General features: G+C 43.8%; 1 protein-coding gene across 2 annotated transcripts in view; it reads right to left on the bottom strand.

Moving 5' to 3' along the window:
* LOC147014654 (SWI/SNF-related matrix-associated actin-dependent regulator of chromatin subfamily A member 5-like) overlaps nucleotides 1-12,799 on the bottom strand; it is a 98,356-nt gene that overhangs the window by 41,388 nt on the left and 44,169 nt on the right. For both annotated transcript variants that reach the window (XM_085852798.1, XM_085852797.1), the window contains exons 5-14: nucleotides 8,777-8,877; nucleotides 8,371-8,550; nucleotides 8,019-8,174; nucleotides 7,741-7,872; nucleotides 3,582-3,650; nucleotides 3,354-3,463; nucleotides 2,412-2,638; nucleotides 1,476-1,597; nucleotides 1,088-1,240; nucleotides 264-396 (exon numbers count right to left, since the gene is read on the bottom strand). In XM_085852798.1, the coding sequence (XP_085708924.1) occupies nucleotides 264-396; nucleotides 1,088-1,240; nucleotides 1,476-1,597; nucleotides 2,412-2,638; nucleotides 3,354-3,463; nucleotides 3,582-3,650; nucleotides 7,741-7,872; nucleotides 8,019-8,174; nucleotides 8,371-8,550; nucleotides 8,777-8,877 (1,383 nt within the window). The remainder of the gene's footprint in view (nucleotides 1-263; nucleotides 397-1,087; nucleotides 1,241-1,475; nucleotides 1,598-2,411; nucleotides 2,639-3,353; nucleotides 3,464-3,581; nucleotides 3,651-7,740; nucleotides 7,873-8,018; nucleotides 8,175-8,370; nucleotides 8,551-8,776; nucleotides 8,878-12,799) is intronic.

Below are 12,799 nucleotides of genomic sequence, written 5' to 3'. Positions count from 1 at the left end.
TCCTCGTCTTGTCTTCTTTACTCAAATGGGGTTTTTCCTCATGTCAGATTCACCATCAGCAAAAGCACAGCAAAGGAAGACATTCAAGGAAACGAATGAATGATTTAGAAAGCTTAAAAATAATCCAAGTGGGTGGGAGTGGATGGTGGTGGAAAACGAACAAGCCGACACACCGTTAAGGTATAACGAGAGCACAATCTCCATGAACAACTCATCACAGTCACGTTGTCAGGGTGAGAACCGGGTGCACAGAAAGGACACACCTTGCTGGATCACAATCGAATCCAAGCGCAGTTTCATCTCAGCTCGTTCTACAATGCGCTCCTCAACCGTGCTCTCCGTGATGAGCCGGAAAACCCGCACCCGCTTTTTCTGGCCAATACGATGTGCGCGATCCTGCACAAACACAATTCCCAAATCGAGTTGGGCAAATAACGACTTCATTCCTATACTTGGACGACAACAACGATTGAGATAAAACAGGTCGTTTCTTCCCCCTTTTTGTGAAGCAATATAAAGATAAAAATAAAATTACATTGGGACCACGACTTGGATGACATTCAAGCAGAAAAACTAGAGCGATGTCGATGACGTGCCATTGCAAATCCCCACACTTCCCACTTAAAGCAAAGTTCAAAGATGGCAAAAAAGTTCCCCCAGGAATGACCCAACATAAAATTTTGAGTTAGAAAATTTTTTTTTCCCATTTTGACCCCTGTGAACCTAAATCCCCACTCCCTGGGGCATGAACCCAGGGGTCAAATCCAAAAAATTGTTACATGTCATGTGCCCCCCAATGTTGATTACATATTCAAAGTTTATTTTTTACAATGTTTTAAATGTGCCCGTAATTGCATTTTCCGGCATTTCACCTTGTGACCCTACCCCGGGAGGGGGGGGAGGAGCCAAAATAACAACTGCCCTTGCAACTTCTTGCCATGTGGCGATCATAACTACCAAGTTTGGCGTATTTCTGCACTACCGTTTAAGAGGAGAGTGCGCGACAGACAGACGGAGCCAATTAAAATATCCCCCATTGTTTTTTTTCAAAAAGCGTGGGGATAAAAATGGTTGAAGTGTCACTTACCATTGCCTGCAGGTCAACCTGAGGATTCCAGTCCGAGTCAAAAAGGACAACCACATCGGCCGTGGCCAGGTTGATTCCCAACCCACCAGCTCTCGTACTCAGCATAAATACAAACTTCTGACTATCTGGGGCATTGAAGTTTCCAATAGAAACCTGAAAATAAAACCACATTCAGAGTGAAAGGGCTGAGATGGTCTTTACAAACTTTCCGAGATTCGTACAGATCAGTATATCTCATGGGACAGTTTTGTGACAGAAAAATGATCCCATTCTGTAGATGTACAAAACATGATGGGGTGGGAGGGGGGAGGCTCAGCAGGTGGATCCTCGATGGTGAGGAATGACTACTGAGCCAATCCATAATCGGACACACAGAAGTGTTGCCGACCTGTCGCTCCTCATGTGGCGTCTTCCCATCCAGACGACAGTAATCAAACCCTCTCCACATGCAATAATCCTCCATGATGTCCAACATGCGCGTCATCTGGCTGAATATGAGCACCCGAGAACCTGCGGAAAATGCAATCACCGAAAGTGACAGACATCACAACATCAGTTTGATTCAAAGTGAAGAGCAAAACATAATTTAATGTCAGATTCTGTTGTTAACGTGAAAAAAAGAGAGAAAAAAAAGTCGGTTTCACAAAGCAGAGGCCGTAGGCGAGACGCTGAACCTTTCCATTGTGCACAAGTTATTTGCTGGATGCTGAACCTTTCCATTGTGCAAAAGTTCATTCTTAATCTCCTGGGTTTTTATTTTTTTTGCCTCCGCCACCAAAGATGTGCAGAGGTTATGATTCTCTCTTGTCTGTCGGTGAGCAGTTATAGATGGAGATCTCAAAAGGTTATGGACGGATTTGGCCAAAATTTGGTGGACAGTTTAGGTGTGTGACAAGGACAAATCGATTCGATTTTGGTAAAGATCCGAATCCGGATCCAATAAATTTTTTGATTTTTCTTCATGATTCTTTACCATTGAGAGACGGGGCCAAAAACAATATGGAGCATGATATTTCAAAAAGTTGTTGACAAATTCTAACAAAACTTGGTGGAGAAGTTGGGTATGTAATAAGAACAAGCAGATTCGATTTTCTTTCAGGTCCGGATCTGGATCCAGCCTATCAGTGAGATCCAAAATGTAAACTGTTCAGCCTGGCGGAGGTATGCACTCTGCCGAGTAACGTTCTAGTAAACATGTTCTCCATAAAAAGCACAAAGCAAGGGCTTTACCAACATCATTCTTGATTTGTCCATTGTAAAACTACAAAACTCACACATAAAACCATATATTCAATGCCACCTCCGCCATATAACTCTTTCAGACCTTGCACCCTGAGTTTCAACAGCAGCTTGTCCAGAACCACCATCTTCCCACTGTTGATCACGATGTGAGTGTCAGTAGTGTAAGGAGGGCCGGGTTCTGCCCCATCAAACAGGTATGGATGATTGCAGCATTTCCGCAACTGCATGAGAATGTTCAGCAAACGCATCTTGTCCATTTTCCCCGCAGAGTTCAGGATGTCGATGTCTTTCATCAGGATTCTCGTGTACCTGGTGTGCACGAAAGAGATGTGCATTTCTCTGATGAACTTTCATTTGCATTCCGATCACATGTTTAAGACTTTCAACTTAATAAATCAATGTCATGGGAAGTAATTAAAAATATTAACAATAATAATTGCCCCTCCATTAATCAAGGTTACATAATCGTGGAGTTTTGACAAAATGTGAAATACACCAATGGCTGAAGCATGGCATACCTGCACAATACAAACTCAAAACCTCTCCAACCCTGACATGCAAAGTGGGTGTGTAACTATTCCGAGGTAGTTCATTGTCTGACCACAGATATAACTCAAAGTTACAGCGCTATATTATTATCAATCCTTCAGCAGATTATTCCATGTACATGCCGCTTTGCTTGCATAAAAAGAACACCACCATCTCACGTCACCCACCATCAATACCCATCGTGTTTTCTATCCTCGTTAACCCTCCACGACCTGTTGCAGGTGACTACGTGTCGTCCTCTCTGAATGGTTATGTTTCCATTAACTTCCCCAACCTCATCAACCCTCCAATACCTCTTGCAGGTTTCTATGTTTCATTCCCTCTTCTCTTCCCTCATCCTGTTCGTTCACCCCCTTGTGGGGTCCCACCTGCTGGCCCACTGCCTCATTGTTAGTGCATTGCCTTCTACTCACAATCACCTTGCTCTTCAATGAGCCTAGACATTGTATACAAAAAGACAACAGAGATGCCATACCATTCCCTTTGCATTTTGCTCAGCCCGATGTAGATTTTGACTTCCTTCTTTGGCAAGAGGCTCTTCTCAACGTCAGCCTTGATGCGGCGAAGTAAGAAAGGTCTCAGGACCTGCAGGGAACACCTGGCTCGTCACCTACACATCCTCCAAGAGACACTCATAAGATACATTTGCATTCCAACATCACACCAATGAATTCTGCTCATCACCAACGAAAGCCGTTCTCACCATATGCAGCCTCTCCACCAACTGCTGATCACCGAGGCAATTGTTGGTGTCAAACCAGGAGTCAAAGTCCTAAAAGAAATGGAACTGCACTGTAGTGATAATGATGTCCAATGGTTCCACCTTAAGCTTTGGTGAACAAAAATGTATTGATGCTCATTTTTAAATGTTCATCTCAATTACAAACAAAATTGTTACTTTTGAAAGAAATACAAGTTACGAAATCCCAGCTCACAATGATCGCACCCAAATCCACATTGTGTAGAAGAAGATAGTGCTCTTTAGTGGCCCCAATTATTCTCACCTTCTTGTGAGATCACTGGGAGGAATGGGTCCGACCAAAGTCTTTCTCTAACCAGCCAGCCAGGCCTGATATTTGACTGGCAGGCGTTTGGAATTTGTTCAGAGTGAGGGCGACAACTCGCCAACACTTCATGGAAAGACACCGAGGGATCTTCAATGTCCACCAATGACCAGCACTGGCAGACGGATCTTCCGGCTAAACGTCCTTCTGATGGACGATGCAAACATCAATGGATTAATCTGCATGCAAAACACCAGTTTGACAATTTTTAGTTGAATTGGGATTCAAACCCAGGATAGGTGTACCCCACCTCAAAGGTGAGTGCACAAACCTCGAAGCTATCGTGCCAGCCCAACAAATGAGAAGATACAGGCATACGGTAAATTAATGGTGGATTCAAAGGAAAAAAAAACAAATAAATAAACCAATGTCACCCGCAGGGTGACCCGTATCTTGCTAAAAGGTGACCACGTGTGACTTCTTTAAGGTCACACTGAGGTGAACAGAGCTGCTATCCACCAGGAGCGACTCCTTGAGGAATATCTGCCGACGAGAGATTCCGATGAGAATCGTTCTACAGAGTAACCATGAAAAATATGCTTTTGCCTCATAACGTCACCAAATGACGTCATAATGTCTCAACCTTGACATATCGAGAAAGCACTCATCGAGGTGTTCAATTTGAGGTACTACACGATATGGTTCCTAAAACTTGAAAATTTGACCTTGGGGTCAAATATGTTTGACCTGAGGCGCTAACCATGAAGGTCAAGGCCAATCGCCACCAAAAACTAATCAGCTGAGCGCCAGACCATGAACTATATTCCCATGAAGTTGGAAGACGATCCGATCAAAATTACTCAAAAAATAAGGGTTTCGTTGACTCCCCTGATTTGCGACAAAGTGACCTTGACCTTTGACCTTGACCTTCAAAATTTTATGCACTGAAAGGGACCTCCATAGTCCTCTGATATGCGAAGTTACAAAAATTTCGAATGATAACTGTGCTCTGCAGAATTTTTTATACGTGATTACAGACAAACAAAAAAATAAAATTTTAATGAAAAATCCGTTTTTTCGTCATGACGTCATCAAATGACGTCATAGCATCAAACTTTTGACAGATCTGGAAAGCACTTATCAAGTGCTTTCATATGAGGTATTACTCAATATGGCATCTAAGATTTCAAAATTTGACCTTGGGGTCAAATATGTTTGACCTTAGGCGCTAACCATGAAGGTCAAGGCCAATCGCCACCAAAAATTAATCAGCTGAGCGCCAGACCATGAACTATATTCCCATGAAGTTTGAAGACGATCCGATCAAAATTACTCAAAAAATAAGGGTTTCGTCGACTCCCCTGATTTGCGACAAAGTGACCTTGACCTTCAAAATTTTGTGCACTGAAAGGGACCTCTATAGGCCTCTGATATGCAAAGTTACAAAAATTTCCAATGATAACTGTGCTCTGCAGAATTTTTTACACGTGATTACAGACAAACAAACAAACAAACAAAAAAAACATACAAGCTGACTAAGATATCTTGCAAAAACTTCGTTTTGGCAAGATAAAAAGGAAAATGGACTTGGGGAAAACACTGGACTGTACATATAAGGTCCATAAATCTGAAGAAGTCCTGAGCTTTTGGGCCTCACTATCTGCCATGATCTTTCCTGGGAAAGCCATATTTCTAAGCTGGCCCCCAAAGGGAATCACTGACTGGGAATCCTCCGTCGTGCAAAGTCCTTCCTTGGCACACCTGAGCTCTTGACCACATACAAAGCTTTCATCCGCACCTTAATGAAGTACTGTTCTCCCCACTGGGCTGGTGCTCCTACCTCCCACTTTTCTCGGATTCACGCTGTGGAAACCAAGACATTTAGGATCATTGGTATCTCCCGTGATGAGTTTGTGTCTGTCTGTCTCTCTCTCTCTCTCTGTCTCTGTCTCTCTCTCTGTCTCTCTCTCTCTCTCTCTGTCTCTCTCTCTGTCTCTGTCTCTGTCTCTCTGTCTCTGTCTCTCTGTCTCTGTCTCTCTGTCTCTGTCTCTGTCTCTCTGTCTCTGTCTCTCTGTCTCTGTCTCTCTGTCTCTCTGTCTCTCTGTCTCTCTGTGTCTCTGTCTCTGTCTCTCTGTCTCTGTCTCTCTGTCTCTGTCTCTCTGTCTCTGTCTCTGTCTCTGTCTCTCTCTCTGTCTCTCTCTCTGTCTGTCTCTCTCTCCAGGCAGGTCGGTGGTCTTTCTGTCTTCTACCATGTGGATATGCCGCTGATGCAGTGCCCCTATTACCAGTACACTGGTGCTCATTTCGCCGACCTCAGAAGGATGACAGGCTGAGTCAACCCCCTGGTGTTAATTCAGCGGAAAAACGGGGCTCGAACTCACGACCCAAGGATCCCAAGCCACCACCCTAACCGCTAAGTCAACGCCAGGCTTCCTCTTCTGGTAAAACTACCAAAATCACGAATCATTGCTCACCTTCACTCTTTCATTCCTATTTTTTCCCACCTTTGGAACAAACTCCCACACTCGCTTCGATCCCACTCTTCCCTCTAGGTCTTCAAAACAGCCGTTTACCACCACCTTTAATCGTCCTCCATCCAAAACCTCGATCTTTTCTACCCCCGTTAGTCCACCCCAAACCCACCTCCTTCATTCCCTTTCTTTCCTGAAAGTCCATGTAATGTCCATCTTGTGTACCCCGTGTTCCCCGCCCCATCCCTCTCCCTTCCACAGATCTCCTAATGTCTCTGCTCCCCACTGCTTTGTGCTTCCCTCTCCCATCCCTCGTCTCCTGCTCCCTTTGTTATACGTTCTGTGTGTTAGCTCTTACACGAGCCTCGACTATATATATATATATACAGGGTGAGTCAAAAGTAGCACCCGATTTCTGTTTTTTCGGCTGTTAGATTCTTTCTGGGAAGTCATGTTGTTAATTGTCTTGCAGATTATTAATTTTTGTAATTTATTTATGTTTGATTTGGTTTTGCAGGTTATTGCTGCGAGTTTGGAAAGTTACTGAATTTGCACCAAATTGAGCTTAATTCCACAATTAACAGACACAATTGTGTCTACTGGGCTGTGAATAACCCAAGAGTGACAGTTTAGAAGGAGGTAAATTTACCTGGAGTGACAGTTTGGGCAGCCATATCTCCATTAGGGATAATTGGACACTTTTTCTTCGATGGATCTGTCACTGCAGAAATTTACCTGGATACGCTGCAAACCTTCTTTTGGCCAGGGTACAAGATCAGGACTGTTATTTCCAGCATGATGGAGCTCCACCTCATTATGGACGTTATGTTCGTCAGTGGCTTCATGAAAACTTTCCCAGAAAGTGGATCGGCCGCCGCGGTCCCATCGAGTGGCCGGCACGCTCCCCAGACCTTACACCTCCAGATTTCTTTCTTTGGGGGCTCATGAAAGACCTTGTTTATCGTGAAAAGCCTCGTCCCATTCAGGAATTGAAGGCTCAAATCACTGCAAAGTTGGAGGAAATCGATATCGAACTCTGCAGACGTGTGTGCCGCTCTGTGCCTGCTCGGCTACAATTGTGCATCGATCACGAGGGACGGCACTTTGAAAATTGCAAGTAAAACAGCTTGGTACAGTTCCGTAATAATTTTTTATTGAATAAATAGCTAGATAAACATGTCATTCATTTATTTCTACCTTCTTGTACACTGTAATGCAAATGGCAAACAAACAATCAACTGACAGAAATCGGGCGCTACTTCTGACTCACCATGCATATATATATATATATATATATATATATATATATATATATATATATATATATATATATATATATATATACATATATATATGCTCTTTCCGAGTAGAACAAAATGTGACTCACATCAGCAGAGTTGAAGACGTCAGGAAGCAGGAAGTTTAGGAGAGACCAAAGCTCATGCAGGTTGTTCTGCAACGGTGTCCCGGTAAGCAGCAATCGGTTGGTTGTCTTGAACTCTCTGACTATTTCAGAGAGCTGTGCGTACACGGGTAAGGAGGTGTCAAAAAACATCAAGCACCACCATATAATGTTATAATACAGGTGTTTATCAAGAACAATATGATAATTCAAACAGCGAACAAAGCAGCACATTTCCCAGCAGTTTTAGAAGGCAGACTTGCCTTGGACTTTTCATTTTTGATCCTGTGTGCTTCATCGATGACAAGGTAGCGCCAATTGAACTTTTTGAAGACAGATTTCTCACGGATTATCATCTCGTAGGAGGTCACACAGACATCCCAATCCCCAGGCACAAGTATATCGCGAATGAAAGCAGCCTGTGGTTGGGGTAATGTTGATTAGTAGAGGTATTGGTAGAGCTTGTTGATTAGTGTGGCTGATTGCACAATCAGCTCGTAAAATAAAACAAGTGAGCACGAGACTAATTTCACTTGCACGCTCGTGTGCCGAAAAATGTTCGGACACATTAAAATGAAGAATAAGGCACAATAACACAAATACGTATCAACTCACCCGTTCGTCCTTGCTACCAATGAGACAGACGGCATCTATCGAGGGAATCCAGCGCTTGAACTCGCACATCCAATTGTGCAATGTCGACTTGGGTACGAGTACCATATGAGGTCCAGAGATATTCCTGTAGTGTTTCATGTAACCCAACAACGAAATGGTCTGCAGAGTCTTCCCTAGACCCTAATGTCGATTATACGAACAAGAAATGAGATGGAGGGATTTACGAGACAAATTCAGAAAACATCAAAACCATTTTGCATGAAATTAATCAGTTTTATTGCAATAACAGTCCCAGCAACTTAACAGCACAAAAATAATAAGAATAATAAGAATCATAATAATAATAATAATAATAATAATAATAATAATAATAATAATAAAAAGGTGCAGTGTTGCTGCTTCTTACCATCTCGTCTGCCAGGATGCCATTGATGCCATTCTCGTACAGCGAAATAAGCCAATTGAGTCCACGAACCTGATAATCTCTTAGGGTTCCATTTTTCACATCTAGAGGAAATTACAAAATCTGTTATTCAACTTGTTTTAACAAATGCAAGTTCTTTATTTCTATACGAGATGTTCATTAGATAATCCAGTATTGTAGTTGTGCAAAAGAACCAATTCGGCTAGTACTAAGACTCAGTAGCAAAAACTCGGTTTGGATCCGGCTCAGTAATTTTGGCAAAAAAAAAAAAAAATAATAAAAATAAAAATAAAAATAAAAAAAAACTTACCGCCGCCTCGGAACTCGGTTGAGTTTGTAAAGTTTTTTTTTTAACCCTTTGAACCCGAGCAGCCATTTTACCGGCGGCTATTCAAACCTCCATATACCTAACGGCCCGATTTTCTCCAGGGAGTCCAGGTGGGAGAGCAGAAAGTCCAAGGAGCTCAGGGTTCAAAGATGATCAAGACTCGAGGATGAGCTAGGATCAAGAGTTTTGTAAAACCGGCACTCTTCCGAAGCAATGGCACACAACATATAGCGATCCTAAGAGTTATTTAATTAGTATTTGTTAGGGTTAGTCCTTTCCATACGTCTCGTGGGGAAATGAGAAAGATGTGTTGCGTAGGGCTTTTACTTCGGTCTTCAATCATCTCTTTCTTTTATTTCACCCCTGGGGCATTCCATGTCAAGTGTACACACCCTCCTGACACTAATACCTCATTTTCTCCCCATATGTTGGTCATTTATTCACTTGGGTGAAAACACTCAAAATACCACCTTTTAGACCTGTGGGCCCATCGGGCCCCATTTTAGGGGCCCCCCAAATTTGGGTGCCCCTGGCTGCCCCACAATCTTCCAGAGGCCATATCACAGGTTGTCGTAGTCCGATTTGGCTGATCTTGGTATCAAAATGCTCGTAAAAGCGAGATATTTCGAATCGCATAAAGTAAAATCACTCCGAAACAGGAATTCAAAAAGTTATAGTTTGGGGCGCCCTTTGACCTTGGGCCCCCGCTGCCCAGCCAAACCGATGGTCCCGATTTTTTCGTGTGAGAATACCCCTTCATATACTCCAACAACTCAGCATAAATGAAAATGGGATCTCAATGGGTTCACGCTTGGCAAAGATTTATGTTGGGGGACTCGGGTGCTGGACACAATATGCCAGAATACATACTGTCAAATAAATCATTGGTTGGCAAAAATCTTGACTATAATATGCTAGGAAAAACTCTTACTCATACTCGTATCGCTTCCAGTTCCTGCATGTGCATGTGGAAAATTTATGTACAATATACTGATACTAGCGATACCCGTGCACATGCACGGGATAGCGGTACAACATAGCTGGTAGCAGAGGATAGACCGTACACGGGGAATGACAAAAATACGCATTGTGCAAAATGCAAGTGGTACAATGGAATGCCAAGACTTCCCAAACATTGTCGGCATGTCCGCTAAGTGCCACAGCAATTTCATAGGGATCGTGTGACGGCGAGCTGAGTTTTTAGTGTGCAAGCTTGGTATTATAAGAGAGAATAGTGTATTGGAAATCTTGTGTTCAAATATTGTGCTATGTATTGTGTGTCCAGCTCCCAAGTCCCCCAACATAAATCTTTGCCATGCGTGAACCCATTGAGATCCCATTTTAATTTATGCTGAGGTGTTGGAGTATATGAAGGGGTATTCTCACACAAAACAAAAAAAATCGGGACCATCGCTTTGGCTGGGGACTCAAGGTCAAAGGGCGCCCCAAACTATAACTTTTTTAATTACTGTTTCGGAGTGGTTTTACTTTACGCGATTCGAAAGATCTCGCTTTTACGAGCATTTTGATACCAAGATCAGCCAAATCGGACTACGACAACCTGTGATATGGCCTCTGGAAGATTGTGGGGCAGCCGGGGGCGCCCAAATTTGGGGGGCCCCTAAAATGGGCCCCAATGGGCCCACAGGTCTAAAAGTTGGTATTTTGAGTGTTTTCACCCAAGTGAATAAATGACCAACATATGGGGAGAAAATGAGGTATTAGTGTCGGGAGGGTGTGTACACTTGACATGAAATGCCCCCCCTTTAGTTTACCTCTTACACAAGAAGATAACAATGCCAAGAATGGGAGGAAGCACGACAAGGTTCATTTGCTAAACGCGCAATTTCCCGTTCAAACTGTGTGCCAAAATCCAACTGCCCCCTCACCTCAGACCCTTATTATGCTCAGAACAACGCTGCAGCGCTTACCAAAACCACTCCACACGTCTTCGAAAAATCCCCACAACCATCGATGTCCATTTCTTCACCAGAAACGCTACAACTACGAACATCTCCAACCTCTTCGCCACAATTCCACATCGCCAACCACCTCTCCCAATCTCTTCACCACAAACACCACAGCATTCCTCTCACCTCTCTATAACCACCGCAACTGCCATCCACCACTTGCACGCTCACCACAGTCTCAGAAGATGCTGAAGGAATGAGAGTAATGAAAATCGGGGTGTTTTCACATGAAACTCAAAAGCGCAAGCATGCGCTGGGATTCATTCGAAGACTTACCGATAGCGCTGGGGTTTCCCCAAATAACCACGATAAGAATGGAGTCCAGCACACGTTCGGGGCCGAAGACTCTCATCACATGTTAATTATGGAGTTCCGATGCGTGGCAAGGTTCAAGAGCAAATTAAGCCATTTTCGATTCTGAAGCCTTCCGGAGCGTGGCTACAGCGCGGGGCGACTGCTACACGCCAATGGGGAGGCTCGGAAACGCCTACAACATCGTTTGATCTGACTCTTGGCTCCTCCTCGAGCTCAGGGCCCATAAAAGAAGCAATTTGGCTTATAATCAAGGAGATATCGGGGGACTGTGGCAGGCTTCACTTCTCCACTTCTTGAGGCGGTCATACTAGAGCTCTCCAGCGTCTGAGAGGAGAGGGCAGAGCAGCAAGCGATTGCCAGAACGGGCCCCAGGATCCCTCCCGGGGTCATCGACGCTCAATGTTCGGCTGCATCTAGCAGCCAACATTTACATTCACAGACTCTTACACAACTCCGTTAAGGTCTTTCTCTCATGAATCTTCTCTCCCATCTATCTCCCGTCCACTGTGGACGCACAAGAGCAATCGGCGAGGGCAGGTCCCGAACAACCGTTTTCAGAGCGACCTTACCGACTCGCACGTTCCTCTTTCACGAAGCCGCACGACATGCTGCACTACAGCACACTTGCACCTCTCACTCCCACACCATAGACACCTTCAGTTTTCATCCCTCCTCCCCCTTCCAAAGCGAATGGGTTGGCTGTGCTGGTCCGCCGACCGCGCCAGGTACCACAAGGTCAAGAGTCCTCAACTGCCTCTCATCTTTCTGGGATATATCCCTAATTTTCTGTGTGTGTGTGTGTATATATATATATATATATATATATATATATATATATATATATATATATATATATATATATATATATATATATATATATATATATGTGTGTGTATATATATATGTGTGTGTATATATATATGTGTGTGTATATATATATATTGTTGTGGTTACCAGATTCGCAAACCACCATTCAGGTCCCTTAGGTGAGGTATCTCGGTAAGTGCATGTGTAGTTAGGCCCAAACCCGTTGTCTAGTGGGAATACATGTCATTTATACGTGCTGCGACTCTTCAGGATAGCCGTTTTTCTTTTACTATCTTTATTTTGGACCAACCGCCATGATCACAACCACAACATCAACCACCGACCACAACCACCGCTTCACCACAACCGCCACGACCTTCACGCACACCTCACAACCGTCACAACTCGCCACCATCGCATCACCGTCATCTCGCGCCACTCATGGGTACCGGTGTTGGACTCATGCAGAACGCGCGTCGAACAGCGTGTACAAAATCACGGATTTTCTGCTTCAAAAACGGATCAAAAACGACACACGCCCACTTTTTGCCGTCCAATCGGTGAGCGAGGGGCGAATTGGCCCCG

This window comes from Eptatretus burgeri, chromosome 13 (genome assembly GCF_056783735.1).
Source record: "Eptatretus burgeri isolate ZD-2024b chromosome 13, Ebu_testis_v1, whole genome shotgun sequence".
NCBI classification, from domain to species: Eukaryota; Metazoa; Chordata; class Myxini; order Myxiniformes; family Myxinidae; genus Eptatretus; species Eptatretus burgeri.
This window is presented reverse-complemented; position numbering and strand designations above follow the sequence as displayed.